The following is a 16698-nucleotide window of genomic DNA, read 5'->3' on the forward strand; positions in this document are numbered from 1 at the left end:
AAAAATTTAAGAAAAAAAGTTATAGACCCATATCTTCCTGGATAGATCAAAATTTCTTAACAAAATATTAGCACATCCAATTCAGCAATATAAAAATTACTAACACATCATGACCTAGTGGGATTTGTCCCAGGAATTCAATTTTGTTTCAACATTTGAAAACCAATTAATGTAATTCTCTATTTCAACACAGTATAAAAGAATAACCATGTTGCTGTTATTTAGTTGCTAAGCTGTGTCCAACTGTTTCGGATCCCATGGACTGTAGCATACCAGGCTCCATGGGCTTCTCCAGGTAAGAATACAGGAGTGGGTTGCCATTTCCTTCTCAGGGTATCTTCCCAACCCGGGGCTCAAAACCCTTTACTTCTGCATTGCAGGTGGATTCTTTATTGCTGAGCCACCAGGGAAGCCCATACACAGAAAGATACACGAGAAAATCCAACTTTTATTCTTGATAAAAGGCCTTATAAAGTTGTAAACAAAAGATAGCCTGCTAGCAAGCACACCTAAAGAAAAAAAAACAAAAACAAAACAAAACTGCATCTCACATCATAATTGAAGGTGAAAGACTGAATGCTTTACTCCTAAGATTGAAAACAAAGCCAGGATATACACTCTCCATACCTTTTTTAAATGTTGTATTGACTCCAGACCATGTAGTTGATCAAGAATAAGAAATACAATGCATAGACTAGAAAAAATGAAAGACAAATTTATTCGCCGAGGTTCTAATTGTACATAGTTTACTCAAAGAATCTACAAAAGAGATATGACAACTAATCAGTAATTGTATGAAATTTACAGGATATATAGTCCATGTATAATTGCATTTCTATATGAGCGTGGTAGGCAGCCTCTAAAGTGGCCTTTCGTGATTCCTGTCTTCTATTTTTGCCCTTCTGTAACTACACAGGTGTTGATTTGTGGTTCTCTTCTAAGTCTGCTGTTGCTGCTGCTGTTTCCTACATTGGCAGGCAGATTCTTTAGCACTGAGCCACCTGGGACTCAGACAGAGATTCACTCAGTCGTGTCCGACTTTTTCTGACCCCATAGACTGTAGCCTACTAGGCTCCTCTGTCCATGGGATTCTCCAGGAAAGAATACTGGAGTGGGTTGCCATGCCCTTCTTCAAGGGATCTTCCCAATCCAGGGATCAAACCCGGGTCTCCCATGCAGATTCTTTACAGTCTGAGCCACCAGGGAAGCCTCACCTAGGAAACATGGTAAAAATAACAATATATCACTTCTTTGGTTAGACTTCCATATATTTTAAAATATGTGTCCATTTCTCTTTAGAGAAATTTATTTTTTCCTTTTAAGGAGAGAAGAACATGTATGCCTGATGCTTAGGTGAAGCACCAGTCTCCATATCTCAGGCTAGCAGTTTGATCACCGAGTTCAGACATCTCCAGCCACATGATATGGTAAATACATGCTGGTGGGATCCTGAAGAACAAAGCTTGAATGGTAAAAGTCAGCTAGTTCATCTTCAGTTAAACAATTTAGCCTGTTTTCTATTCTGCTTGCTCAGCTAAGAAGTGTTTGCTTCTTTTTTAATTGGAGTATAGCTGCTTTACACTTCTGTGTCAATTTTTTTCTGTACAGCAAAATGAGTCATGCATATGTGTACATATCCTCTCTATTTTTGGGGTTTCATTTACAATCACCACAGTGCACTGAGTAGAGTTTTCTGTGCTAGACATTAGATTCTCATTAGTTTTCTATTTTGTACATAATGTCAATAGTGTATATATGTCAATCCCAATCTCCCAATTCATTCTCCCTCCCCTTTTCTCTGCCTCAGTGTCCATACGTTTGTTCTCTTCTTCTGTGTCTCTATTTCTGCTTTACAAATAAATTTATCAGTACCATTTTCGAGATTCCACATATATGCCTTAGTAGATGTATTTGTTTTTCTCTTTCTGACTTACTGCAACTCTGTGTGATAGTCTCTAGGTCCATTCAGATCAGATCAGTCGCTCAGTCGTGTCCGACTCTTTGCGACCCCATGAATCGTAGAACGCCAGGCCTCCCTGTCCATCACCAACTCCTGGAGTTCACTGAGACTCACGTCCATCGAGTCAGTGATGCCATCCAGCCATCTCATCCTCTGTCATCCCCTTCTCCTCCTGCACCCAATCCCTCCCAGCATCAGAGTCTTTTCCAATGAGTCAACTCTTTGCATGAGGTGGCCAAAGTACTGGAGTTTCAGCTTTAGCATCATTCCTTCCAAAGAAATCCCAGGGCTGATCTCCTTCAGAATGGACTGGTTGGATTTCCTTGCAGTCCAAGGGACTCTCAAGAGTCTTCTCCAACGCCACAGTTCAAAAGCATCAATTCTTCGGCACTCAGCCTTCTTCACAGTCCAACTCTCACATCCATACATGACCACAGGAAAACCATAGCCTTGACTAGATGAACCTTTGTTGGCAAAGTTTATGTCTCTGCTTTTGAATATGCTATCTAGGTTGGACATAACTTCCTTCCAAGGAGTAAGCGTCTTTTAATTTCATGGCTGTAGTCACCATCTGTAGTGATTTTGGAGCCCAGAAAAATAAAGTCTGACACTGTTTCCACTGTTTCCCCATCTATTTCCCATGAAGTGATGGGACCAGATGCCATGATCTTCATTTTTCTGAATGTTGAGCTTTAAGCCAACTTTTTCACTCTCCACTTTCACTTTCATCAAAAGGCTTTTGAGTTCCTCTTCACTTTCTGCCATAAGGGTGGTGTCATCTGCATATCTGAGGTTATTGATATTTCTCCCGGCAATCTTGATTCCAGCTTGTGTTTCTTCCAGTCCAGCGTTTCTCATGATGTACTCTGCGTATAAGTTAAATAAACAGGGTGACAATATACATGTCATTCCTTTCTATGGCTGAGTAATATTCCATTACATATATACGTACACCATGTCTTCTGCATCCATTCCTCTGTTGATGGACATTTAGTTTTTTTTTTCCTATGTCCTGGCTATTGAAAGTAGTGCTGCAATAGGCTTCCATCTTGGGTGCTCTCTCTCTCACTCACTCACTTGAGTTGTGAGCTGCCCAGTGGAGAGGCTCACCTGACACAACTGATGGTATGTTATATGAATCTCAATTAACAATGGTTAAGTGATTTGAATAGATACTTCACCAAAGAAGATATACAGATGACAAAAAGATGGTTAAAAAAATGATTGATTGTTAGTAAATGCAAATTAAAGCCACAACAAGGTACATGCACCTATCATAATGGCTAAATTTACAATATGAACAATGCCAAGTGCTGGTGAAGGTGTGAGATATCTGAAAATCCTCATACAGAATGTGAAATGGTACAGCCACTTTAGAAAACAATTAGGAATTTCTAATGAAGCTAAATATACACTTACCATATGACCCAGAAATGAATACCTGTGTATTCACACTAGGGGCTTCCCAGGTGGCTCAGTGGTAAAGAATCTACCTGCCTATGCAGGAGATGTGGGTTTGATCCCCTGGTTGGGAAGATGCCCTGGAGAAGGAAATGGCAACCTGCTCCAGTATTCTTGCCTGGGAAATCCCATGGACAGAGGAGCCTTGTGGGTCAGACACAACTGAGTGACTAAACAACAACAAATTCACACTGGAGAAATGAAAACAGACATCCACACAAAGCCTATAACATTAATGTTATGACTTTATCATTATCACCAGAAACAGCCCATATGTTCCCCCACCTTGTAAAGAAATGACAATAGAATAATTGTTGAATGAATAACAATGTATACAATGGAATACTCTCAGCCATAAGAAGGAATGAAATACTGATGTATACAACAATATTCATAAATCTCAATAGCACTTTGAAAAGAGAAAGAAGTCATAATAAAAAACCTAAACATCATTATGAATTCACTCATATTGCAGAATCAGATTAGTAGTTGTCAGGGACAAGGCTGATGTGAGGGGATTGTTTACAAAGGGGCATGAGGCAACTTTTTGGGAGATAGAAATGTTCTCTATCTCTGTTATGCATGTGGGTACAAGCTACATATGTGTTAAAACTCATCAAATTATACTCTTGAAAGGATGACAATTACTGCATGTAAATTTTAAATGAATATGATATTTTATTTAGGGAGACGCTTGAAACTTTATATTAAAACCTTTATGAAATTCCTAGGTTTAACTTTGATCTCAAACAAATAAAAATCTAAGTTGATAAGAGACCCTATTTCTGTAGAAAGAGTCCAAGATTATTTGTCTATTAGATAATGCCACACACATGTATTCAGTGTTTATAATGTGCATTATCCTTTGAATTGCAAGAATATATTAATGAGAAAGTCAGGTAAGACTCACACCTCTTTGGTGATATAATCTAATGAAACTATTTAGCAAGAATTCTAATGCATACTTTTAAAAAATATTTTTAGCCACAGTGTGCAGTATATGGGATCTTGGTTCCCCAACCAGGCACTGAACTCACACACCCTGAACTGCAAGTGTGAGGTCTTAACCACTGGACTACCAAGGAAGTCCCCTGTATTCTATTTTTATTATGGGAAATATTTGGAGGAATGGGAAAATGTAAAAAGATTATAACCTAGCTTTGTTGTTGTTCAGTTGCTCAGTTGTGTCTGATTCTTTGCAACCCTGTGAACTGTAGCCCGCCGGGCCTCCCTGTCTGTCTCCATCTCCTGGAGCTTGCTCAAGCTCATGTCCATTGCGTTGGTGATGCCATCCAACCATCTCATCCTCTGTCACTCTGTTCTCCTTTTGCCCTCAGTCTTTCCCAGCATCAGGGTCTTTTCAAATGAGTTGGCTCTTCCCATCAGGTGGCCAAAGTATTGGAGCTTCAGCTTCAGCATCAGTCCTTTCAATGAATATTCAGGGTTGATTTCCTTTAGGACTGACTGGTTTGATCTCCTTGCAGTCCAAGAGACTCTCAAGAATCTTCTCCAACATCACAGTTCAAAAGCATCAATTCTTCAGTGCTCAGACTTCTTTATGGTCCAGCTGTTACATCCATACATGACTACTGTATGGATGTAAAACCATAGCTTTGACTAGATGGACTTTGTCAGCAAAGTAATGTCTCTGCTTTTTAATATGCTATCTAGGTTGGTCATAGCTTTTCTTCCAAGGAGCAAACATCTTAATTTCATGGCTGCACTCACCACCTACAGTGATTTTGGAGCCCAAGAAAATAGTCTGTCACTATTTCCATTGTTTCCCCATCTATTTGCCATGATGTGATGGGACCAGATGCCATGATCTTAGTTTTTTAAATGTTGAGTTTTAAGCCAACTTTTTCACTCTCCTCTTTCACCTTCATTAAGAGGTTCTTTAGTTCCTCTTTTCTTCCTGCCATAAGGGTGGTGTCATCTGCATGTCTGAGGTTATTGATATTTTTCCCAGCAGTCTTAATTCCAGCTTGTGTTTCATCCAGCCCAACATTTTGCAGGATGTTCTCTAATACAAGTTAAATAAACAGGGTGACAATATACAGCCTTGATGTACTCCTCTCTCAATTTGGAACCAGTCTTTTGTTCCATATCTTGTTCTAACTGTTGCTTCTTGACCTGCATATAGGTTTCTCAAGAAGCAGGTAAGGTGGTCTGACACTCCCATCTCTAAGAATTTTCCAGTTTGTTGTGATCCACACAGTCAAAAGCTTTAGCATAGTCAATAAAGCAAGTAGATGTTTTCCTGGAATTCTCTTGCTCTTTCTCTGATTCAGCGGATGTCAGCAATTTGATCTCTAGTTTCTCTGACTTTTCTAAATCCAGCTTGAACATCTGGAAATTCTCTGTTCACATACTGTTGAAGCCTAGGTTGGAGAATTTTGAGCATTACTTTGCTTATATGTGAAATGAATGCAATTGTGCGGTAATTTGAACATTCTTCAGCATTGCCATTCTTTAGGATTGGAATGAAAACTGACTTTTCCAATTTGATGATATATTGAGTTTAGCACTTTACAGCAGTGTCTTTTAGGAATCAACAAAAGCTTTCTTAAATAAGCCATTTAATTTTTTCATCTGAAACGTGACAGATAACATAACATTTAGCCCACTATAATTTGGAAAGACAGAAGGTGAGAGTGATAGAACTGGGCACACAGGACAAGGGATTGGCTTAAGTCAAATGGTGGCTTCAGTCAAGTGAATTCATTAGAGTATAAAATTAGAGAATAAAAAGGAGAGGATAGCTACAGTTGTAGGAAGGTGCCTAAAAAATAACTTAAGAAATAAGTTATTTCTTAACTCACATATTTGAAATGCCTTAAACTATTCATATGTATTTTTAGCTCTTTCTCCATAATTTTGATTTATCTCTTTGTTGTTCAGTCTCTAAGTACTCTCTGACTCCTTTGAGACTCCATGGACTGTAGCCTGCCAGGCTCCTCTGTCCATGGGATTTCCCAGGAAAGAATACTGGGGTGGGTTGCTATTTCCTTCTCCAGGGGGATCTTCCCAACCGAAGTGTCGGACTCATGTCTCCTGCCTTGGCAGGTGGGTTCTTAACCCCTGACCCATCAGGGAAGCCCAATTCATATATATTTTATCTCTTTTCCATAGTTTATCATTTGTTTATGAATATCAAATAATTTCATTAACAAAATGGTAAGCACACAGAAGTTTCTCTAAATGTATTTATTCAATTGTTGATATTGTGAATAATAAGACATGCTTTCTATTCTCATGGAGTTAACAATCTATTATATATTTAGACTCATGATCTCCAGTAGTATCTTTTAGAACTTTATTGAAGTGTTTCCTTCTCAAGTGAGGTCTTCCATTATTATCCCCAAACTATCACCTCTTTTCCAATATGTTTTTCTTAGTTTTTAAAAATCACAATTTAGTATAGTATGCACTTGACTTACTGGTTTACTGTCTCCACCTCACTATATTATAAACCCCATAAGCCAAGAGGTAGTTTACTTGCTATATTTGTTGACTGCTCTATCTTCAGCATTTAGAACATAGCCTGGCATAAAATTACGTGATCAGTAAAATGCACATAAAATGAGTTAACTAATGAATGTGCTGCTTTCATGGAAAAACAAAATAATTTTAAGATCTTCTGTACAAATTATACCTTTTAAGTTAGAGATCCCTTAAAAGATGCATCCAACCTTAAAATAAAATTGGCCAGAATTCTGGAAAAAAAAAAAAGTCAAATTTTCTACCTTCTGATGTATCTATTATCATAGCTCAGCAATAGTGGGTCTCAGATGCAAATGTGCTAGTTGAACACAGGACCTTATTATCTGATGTTGAGCAGACTTTAAATATCCTCATCCTTTAACCTCTTGTGTGAAGGAAGAACAGCATGAATGTGATTCTAAGGGGAGGCTTCCTGTGTGGGACGCATCACAGAGCAGTTAGACTCTTCTTACTCTGCTCATATTGTCACTTTGCTAACTTTTTGGTTCATGAGACAGACTCCTTGCCAGAACTTGGAATACCAAACCATGAAGCATAAACCACACAGAGGTGAGATGATCTCAGGATAACTGGCCCATAAGTACAATTTAATAATTTAGCCTATGCTCTTGGGAATTAAGCTTCATTGCATGTTTTGTAGTAGATATAGTTTTCTGTAAAGTATACATCTTGAACAATACATTGATGATAATGGGAGGATATTTGAGTTTTCTTTTTCTTTTGTCGTTTAATGAAATTTGGTCTACGAGGTACACAGATACATATACAATCACAAGCAAGAGACAAATGGTGCCTAGGAAACTTTTGGAATAAGTCTGCATATTCTTATCATTAAATTTTCTACCAGAAACATATTATTACAGTCATGTATAACTATAACTTGTGCACTTAAAATTATTACTTGAATTTTTTTTTCCATATGTGTATGTAAAGCTTGTTAGATTTTTCTGTGCCTCTGTTTACACATCTATAATATGGGGATGTATAACTTTGCGGTTTCCATTATACAGAATTGTTGTGAGGATTGAATAAACGAATGCATATAAATACCTGAAATAGTACCTGGGACATAGTGAGTTGTTTGTTATTATTGTTATTATTATTACATTAACCTAAAAATTACAGTCATTGACTATGCCTAAAAATGACATAGTCAATTCCCAGAAATTTAATGAAATGGATGATGCAAAGACTAGAACACATTCGGAGAGCTGGATATCAGATTTCCATACGGAGAATGTTTTAATAATTATTTTTTGAGAAATTCTTTTTCATTGTTATTATTGTTTAGCTCTAAATATATACAGATCAACATGTTTTGGACAGGACATTTGAATTATGTAAAGTTTAAAAATAAAATAAAATTTAAAAAAAAAAAAAAAATGTCAGTTGAATGTGATCAACTTTTTGGTTATAAACAATGATAATAAACAGTATAGATGCCTAGATTTAACTTAAAATATGACAACTCAGAAGATACTATTATTGCCTTAATTTCTTTGCAATATGCCCAGCTTTCCTTTTTCAACACCTTTATTTAATTGGTAAATTGAAGTTGCAGAATGTTACATTTATAAAGAAACATTAAAAATGTTTATTTTTAGTACACATATAGCAGTAAGTACTTAGTAAATTCTTGTCCATAAAGCATGAGATTATATGGTTATTAATTGTTATAGTCTTTTATTAAGATATCATTTTAGAATTATTGATACCTTTAAAAATAGTTATTAACCTTCATTTCAGTTATAATACAAACTGTTATTTTATCCAATTATTATGATGAGAATGGATTTTGTTCCACTTCCCAGAAAACAATGGCGAGAAGATTGACTATACGACGCTCCCACTTGTTGCTCCTGATCGGCGGACAGGTGAGAGACCTGAAATATCTCAAAAAGAAGGTAAATATTTACATATATACTTAGACTTCATAAAATCTTTACTTTGGAGTTTCTGTTTACAGAAACTGTCAGGTGTGTGTGTGTGTGTGTATGTGTATTCTTATTATTTAAATGGAAAAGTCTTATTATCCTCCAAAATTTAATTCTGGAGGATATGAAGAGAGGAAAGTTAAGTGTGAAATTGATAGTGTTAGAATTAATCAACGGAGAAGGCAATGGCACGCCACTCCAGTACTCTTGCTTGGAAAATCCCATGGACGGAGGAGCCTGGTGGGCTGCAGTCCATGAGGTTGCTAGGAGTCAGACACAACTGAGCAACTTCACTTTCACTTTTCACTTTCATGCATTGGAGAAGGAAATGGCAACCCACTCCAGTATTCTTGCCTGGAGAATCCCAGGGACAGAGGAGCCTAGTGGGCTGCTGTCTATGGGGTCGCACAGAGTCGGACATGACTGAAGCGACTTAGCGGCAGCAGCAGCAGCAGAATTAATCAATATCTATTTTGAAGCCTGTCTTCCTCAGACTCATTTTTATTTGATTCATATTTTAATTAATCACATGCCCATTTCAAAAAAAGACTCCACAAGACCAGGTTTACTAATATATCATCCATACTTGGAATAGTGTCTGGTATATAATATATGCTCAACAAATATTTTTCAAATGAATTTTCATTCATTAATATAATCATTAATTTCTTCATTCAATGAATTTTTTTTGCATGGAATCATGTGTTAAGCATTATGATAGATATTCATGCTGCATAGATGAAAGAGAGAAATTATGCCTTCAAGGATCTTACTTTGCCGCAAGAGAAATGGCAAGTATACAGTTTTGAACAAATGCTATATAAGAATATAAATGAGATGATGAGAGATCAAAGAAGGATACCATTTTGAGTTGGGTTAAGAATAAAAGTGGATTAAATAGAAAAGACTCCTTGATTGTGGTAAGTCTGATGGAGAAGGAAGTGGAGGAACGTTCCAGGTGAAGATAAGGCATAGACATGTGTGGGGTGATGGAACAGTAACCAGCAGGATTTAGATGGACTGAGGAGACTGAAGGCAGGTAGGCCAACCTCTTGCAAGGGATCTGGGAAAGAAATCAGTGTTCAGAATACAGCTGTGGCATTAGGGATGGGAATGGAAGAACTTAGCAGAGAGACTTAAGGAGGTAGAATCATCAGGTTTCTTAAATTGTAGGATGAAGGGAGTAAAAAGACACAGAAATCAAGATGATTTCTAGGCTTTTGACATGGGATACTTGGTCAATTATGGTGCCATTCAACAGGATATGAAAGGCAGCTGGAGGGGCCCCAAGGTGAGGAGGATAGCTTTGGACAAAATGTTTTCAATACTTGTGAAGAATGGGTGAGCCTGCAGATTAGAAAACTGATAGTATTTGAGTGTATAAATTTAGAAGTCATGAAAGAGTCTGACACAACTGAGTGACACACACACACAAACACACACACACACACTTGATGTAAGATTTCCTCTTCTTGGGCTCTAAAATCACTGCAGATGGTGACTGCGGCCATGAAATTAGAAGATGATTGCTTCTTGGCAGGAAAGCTATGACAGGCCTAGACAGTATGTGTAAAAGTAAAGACATTGCTGACAAAGGTTCATACAGTGAAGGCTATAGACTTTCCAATAGTCATGTATGGATGTGAGAATTGGACCATAAAGAAGGTTGAGTGCCAAAGAACTGATTGTTTCAAACTGTGGTGTTTGAAGAAGACTCTTGAGAATCCCTTGGACAGCAAGGAGATCAAACCAGTCAATCCTTAAAGAAATCAGCCCTGAATATTCTTTGGAAGGACTGATGCCAAAGCTGAAACTCCAATACTCTGGCCACCTAATGCGAAGAATTGACTCATTGGAAAAGACCCTGATGCTGGGAAAGATTGAGGCAAAATGAGAAGAGGGCAACAGAAGATGAGATGGTTGGATGGCATCACTGATTCAAACGATGTGAACTTGAGCAAACTCTGGGAGATGGTGAGGGACAGGGAACTTAGTGTGCTGCAGTCCATGGGGTTGTGAAGAGCTAGACATGACTTGGCAACTAAACAACAAAAGGGATGTAAGTGACAGATGAAACCATGACAGCAGATGACATCACTCATCAGCATAGCACAGGGAACACTGCTCAATATTCTATAATAACCTAAATGGGGAAAGAATTTGAGAAAGGATAGATACATGTATATGCATAGCTGAATCACTTTGCTGTACACTTGAAACTAACACAATTTTATTAATCAACTACATTCCAATATAAAATAAAAATTAAAAAAGATTATGCAGATGAAGAGAAGGGGCCAAGGACAGATACTAAATACAAATCATTTGAAGATTGCACACACAGGGCTTCCCTGATGGCTCAGCATTGAAGAATCTGCCTTCCAATGGAGGAGACACAGTTTCGATCCTTGATGTGGAAGATTCCACATAGCAATTAAGCCTGTGCATCACAACTACTGAGCCTGTGCTTTCAAGCCCACGAGCCACAACTACTGAAGCCCGTGTACCTAGAGCCCCTGCTCCATGAGAGAAGCCACTGCAATGACAACCCTGTGCATTGCAACTAGAGAATCCTGTGCACCCCTGCTCACTGCAACTAGAGAAAAACCCATGCAGCAATGAATACCAAACACTGCCAAAAAAAAAAAAAAAAAAAAAAATTAAAGAAAAAAAGATTGCACACACAAATACAAAAACAACTAGGAAGTGACATCAAGAAAACTATGAGTGTTAACAGGAAAGGAAAGGGGGGATATCCTTTTTTCTCTTATCTCAGATGCAGGATTTTCTAGCTTCACAAAATAAATGGTGGATTGTGTCTCACTCTGACTCCATGCTACTTTTGTGTTTTTATTGTTTATAAGAGTTTATTTAATATTAGGATAATCTGTTCTTCTAACTTTTAGGACTTGCTTTTAAAATAGTGTGAAGCTATTGCTTTCTTTGTGAGAATATTTTAGACTCATTTTCATTAATGGTTATGGGCAGGTATGAGATTCAAAATATTCACAACTAGCATGGCACAAGCTCAACCAACCTGAAAATACAGCAGTCTGTAAACATCTGTTGTATCCTAGTATCTGTTAAATACAAAGAATTTTTCTTCAGGAATAAGTTTTGGTAAATTAAATATTTCATTGAATTTGCTCATTTCATCTAAATTTTCAGATAAATTGTAATGCTTCAGCACTCTGTATCCTTCTTTCCTGAATTATTTCTTACCATTTTCTACCAAATTATAATTTAAAAAAACTTATTTAATTATTACCCACCTTTCCGTCACACTGCCCCTCCCCCCATGTTGGTAATATTAGTTCCATAAGAATAGGGATTTTTGTCTCTTTTTTTTACCTGCTTTATTCCTGATGCTTGGAATAGTAGCTGGGCCACATTGTGTGCTCATAAATATTTGCTTAAATGAATAAGGTTTTTATTATCTTTGAATTCTCTTCTATTTTTGGTCTTTTTTCCATTCATTATATGATTAATTTCTACCTTCTTTCTTTTTATCCATATAGTCAGGAATTTCATTAATCTTTTAAAAGAACCAGTTTTGAATGTGTAGATCCTGTTTTAAACTTTCTATTTAATGAATTTTGCTTATCATTTATTTTCTTTTTTTCTCCTAGTTTCTTAAATTGAACTCATTTACATATACCCTTTATTAACATATACCCTTATTTTTAAATGTGAATATTTTAATCTTAATTTGCCATGTATTTTTCCACTTGGAAACAGATATACACCCATTTTAGAAAAAACTTACTCTCAATTCCAATATCTGAGGTAAATCACCTTTGTTACTTTGGCATATTTTTCTTTTGCACATTTTTTCCCTTTGCTTGATTAAAAATAGTTCTGTATACAATCTAGAGGGTGGATTTTTTTTTTTTTTTTTTACTTAAAATGTGATCTCAATACAAATTTCTGCAGTATTAACTTTGGACTAGTGTAGAGCTTCTACACTGTATGTATAGTGATATTGTGACTAGAGATCTATACACATAATATAGTCATTTAAAAGTGTCCTTCAATGATGTAACTAAATACATAAATATTTCAAGTTATTTTTAAACGAATGTCATGGTTTCGGGGTCCTTTTACACTTAAAAATTTCAAAGAACTTAACTAAGTACACATTACAACGCTAGAATATTTCCTTTCTTGATGTGGTCAATTGGAGAAATGCCCTGGACTTTGGAGAATGAAACAAGAGGACAGTAAAAAATTAAAAGCAAAACCAAAAACAATTAGTTGTGTTTTATTTAAAAGTAAAGGTTAAGTGCTTACTGAGATGTGGAACTGCTGATTATATATTTTTGGAGCAGTACAATGATATCCCTCTTGACTAGGTCTCAGACATTTTCTGGGCAAAACATAGTTACAGTCATCTTGGAATTCTCATTATACCCCTTTACTCCTCCTCTATTTAATAGAAACTTACTACAGGCAAGATCCTCAGCACATTATACATATTAACCCATTAAGTTCTCATAGCTAATCAATGAATTAGAGCCTGTCATTATCTTCATTTAAAAAAAGAAAAAAGAAAGAATTTAAATAACTTGCCTAAGTCACATAAATAAGTGATAGAACCAGGGTTAAACCTGGAAATCTTGGTTCTGGAACTTATGCTCTAAAATGCATGCTGAGTCTCTTTGTATCTTGACCAGAGATGTTGCCAGATTCTAAAATCTGGGTAAGCAAACCTGAGAGTGGGTGGGGCTGTGGGGGTCAATCTGTGCTCCTGATGGTCTGGGGAACAATGTGTCTTCCTTATACCAACACATCTCACCCTGGTCTCTGTATTTTTTCCTCTGGGATAATGATTATTCCTGCAATTGTCTCAATATGCTAATTAATGCTGAGGACATTTTTATTCTATGAAGCAACACAGGATAACAGGTTAAAAAGGCCTCACAGGAATGCAGAATTTCATTCTCAGCCTCAGATCCAAACAACTCAACAAATACAAAGAATTCCTGAACATGACAGAAAGAAAGGTATGTGCAAGATTTTAAATTTCCATCATGCTCTGAATGTTAGACCATTGAGAATTTTTCATGATCTTTTAGGAAACCATAGAGAACACCAGAATTATTATTGCAGCTAAATTTTAATGTGTCTTCTACTAGAGAAAAATGCTCTTTAATCCTATTTATTCAAACTACGCAGTGTAGAAGTAATTATCTGGATCACCTCATTGGAGATTTTGAGGGCACTGTGGAAGAGAGAATGGCTTATTTCTTGCAGAAAGCTCAGGGTTTTTCTGACTTCCAGGAATCCAACAGATAAGTATTCTAGACTAAACTTGAGAATATTTCTCTTAGAAAAATACCTATTTTCCTTTAAAATAGTACCTCACTTCAAGTTATCATCATAAGAAGTTGGGGGCAAAGCTCAATGCATTTTGTAGTCAGAACTGGGTTTTAACATATTCCATCAATAATTAACAATGTAACTGTCAACTTAAAAAATGCACAATATGAGAGTTTCAAGTTAAGTTTTATTTGAGGCAAAATGAGGACAGTAGCTGAGGAGAGAGCACCTCAGATAACTCTGAGAAATTTCTCCAAAGAGACAGGAGGAAGGTCAGTATATATATGATTTTTGTGAAGGGAGAGTATGTGCAATCAGGCACATATTTTCCCAGAAGGTTTCTGCTAATCTCATAAAGATTTTGCTGGTCATGAGGAACAGTCATCACTATGAAGGATTTTAGTGCTTTTCTAGATAGGAGGAGACAGAAGAATTGGGCTTATAAAATCAGCTTCTAAAAATATCTGACTATCTGAAGACCTGTTTTGCCAGATCTCCCTCCCCACCCCCAGCCACCCCAGAGCACAGAGTGCCTCATTTCTGCTCTCCACCCTGAATTCCTTTCAGGGAGTGTTGGAAGTCAGCAGCTGCAGCTGTACCAAATTTAATCCTTATAGAGGTAGATGCCAACAAGTGCCAATTTGTAGCTAACCTAACAGTAGGCCAGTTACCTAATTACCAGTATCTACACCTCGGTTTCCTCATCTGTAAAGTAAGAATGGTAATAGTCTTAGAGTGATTGTTGGGACTAAATGAGATTATAAAAACCATTCAGTTCAGTTCAGTTCAGTCGCTCAGTTGTGTCCGACTCTTTGCAACCCCATGAATCGCAGCACACCAGGCCTCCCTGTCCATCATCAACTACCGGAGTTTACTCAAACTCATGTCCATCGAGTCAGTGATGCCATCCAACCATCTCATCCTCTGTCCTCCCCTTCTCCTCCTGCCCCCAATCCCTCCCAGCATCAGAGTCTTTTCCAATGAGTCAACTCTTCGCATGAGGTGGTCAAAGTACTGGAGTTTCAGCTTTAGCATCAGTCCTTCCAATGAACACCCAGGACTGATCTCCTTTAGGATGGACTGGTTGGATCTCCTTGCAGTCCAAGGGACTCTCAAGAGTCTTCTCCAACACCACAATTCAAAAGCATCAATTCTTTGGCATTCAGCTTTCTTCACAGTCCAACTCTCATATCCATACATGACCACTGGAAAAACCATAGCCTTGACTAGACGGATCTTTGTTGGCAAAGTAATGTCTCTGCTTTTTAATATGCTATCTAGGTTACCACATGATAACCTTTCAATTTTTGAGAGTTACTATTAATTAAATATGCAATTATATATAAAGAATACTCCAAATAATACTTTCTTCCCCAAACTACACATTTTTCTTGAGGTATGGAAAAGAATAAATTTCTACCAGGACAATTTCCACACAGTCAATTTCTCAATTTGTCCCTGAGTGATTCACTCAACTAATTAAAAATATTTTTCAGTAGTATGTGTCTACTTTGAGTTACTGTGCTAAAGGGAGACCAGTCAGAGGACTTCTGTGATAGTTCAGACTGGATGTGACTGTGACTTGCCTGAGCAAAATGAAAGCAGGACATAAGATCAGGGTGCCTTTAACTTCCTACATGCTTCTTTCTTCAGAGGGCTTTCTAGGACCTAGAGTGTGCTTTCCATTTCTTTCCTTCTCCATTGCCATAGTCAGGAATTTCTCCTTTAGCCTGTTTTTCTTAAGATTTTTTTTTAAGTGTACCATTTTTAAAGTCTTTTATTGAATTTGTTACAATATTTCTTCTGTTTTATGTTTTGTTTTTTTGGCTGTGAAGCATGTGGGATCTTAGTTCACTGACTAGGAGTCAAACCTGCAGCTCCTGCATTGGAAGGCAAAGTCTTAAACACTGGACCACCAGGGAGTCCTTCCCTTAGCCTCTTTTTCTTTTTTAAATTAATTTATTTTTTATTGCAGGATAATTGCTTTACAGAATTTTGTTGTTTTCTGTCAAACCTCAACATGAATCAGCCATAGGTATACATATATTCCCTCCCTTTTGAACCTCCCTCCCATTTCCCTCCCCATCCCACCCCTCTAGGTTGATACAGAGCACCTGTTTGAGTTTCCTGAGCCATACAGCAAATTCCCATTGGCTATCTATTTTACATATGGTAGTGTAAGTTTCCATGTTATTCTTTCCATACATCTCACCTCCTCCTCCCCTCTCTCTCCCTCTCCCCGTGTACATAAGTCTATTCTCTATGTCTGTATCTCCACTGTTGCCCTTTAAATAAATTCTTCAGTACCATTTTTCTAGATTCCATATATATGTGTTAGAATATGATATTTTTCTTTCTCTTTCTGACTCACTTCAGTATGTATAATAGGTTCTAGGCTCATCCACCTCCTTAGAACTGTCTCAAATGCATTCCTTTTTATGGCTGAGTAATATTCCATTGCTATGACCAGTGTATTCTCTTCACAGAACTCTATTAGCCTTTGCCCTGCTTTATTCTGTA

General features: G+C 37.1%; 1 protein-coding gene across 2 annotated transcripts in view; it reads left to right on the forward strand.

The window, feature by feature from the left end:
• Positions 1-16698, forward strand: part of LOC101902742 (C-type lectin domain family 7 member A) — a 55462-nt gene that overhangs the window by 24104 nt on the left and 14660 nt on the right. Inside the window, exons 1-3 of one of the 2 annotated variants that reach the window (XM_059887061.1) lie at positions 7198-7474; positions 8737-8829; positions 13749-13862. In XM_059887061.1, coding sequence (XP_059743044.1) covers positions 7414-7474; positions 8737-8829; positions 13749-13862 — 268 coding nt within the window. In that variant the 5' untranslated portion in view covers positions 7198-7413. Of the gene's footprint in view, positions 1-7197; positions 7475-8736; positions 8830-13748; positions 13863-16698 lie in introns of those variants that run through there. The other variant, XM_024992625.2, reaches the window with a different exon arrangement.

This window comes from Bos taurus, chromosome 5, assembly GCF_002263795.3.
Source record: "Bos taurus isolate L1 Dominette 01449 registration number 42190680 breed Hereford chromosome 5, ARS-UCD2.0, whole genome shotgun sequence".
NCBI classification, from domain to species: Eukaryota; Metazoa; Chordata; class Mammalia; order Artiodactyla; family Bovidae; genus Bos; species Bos taurus.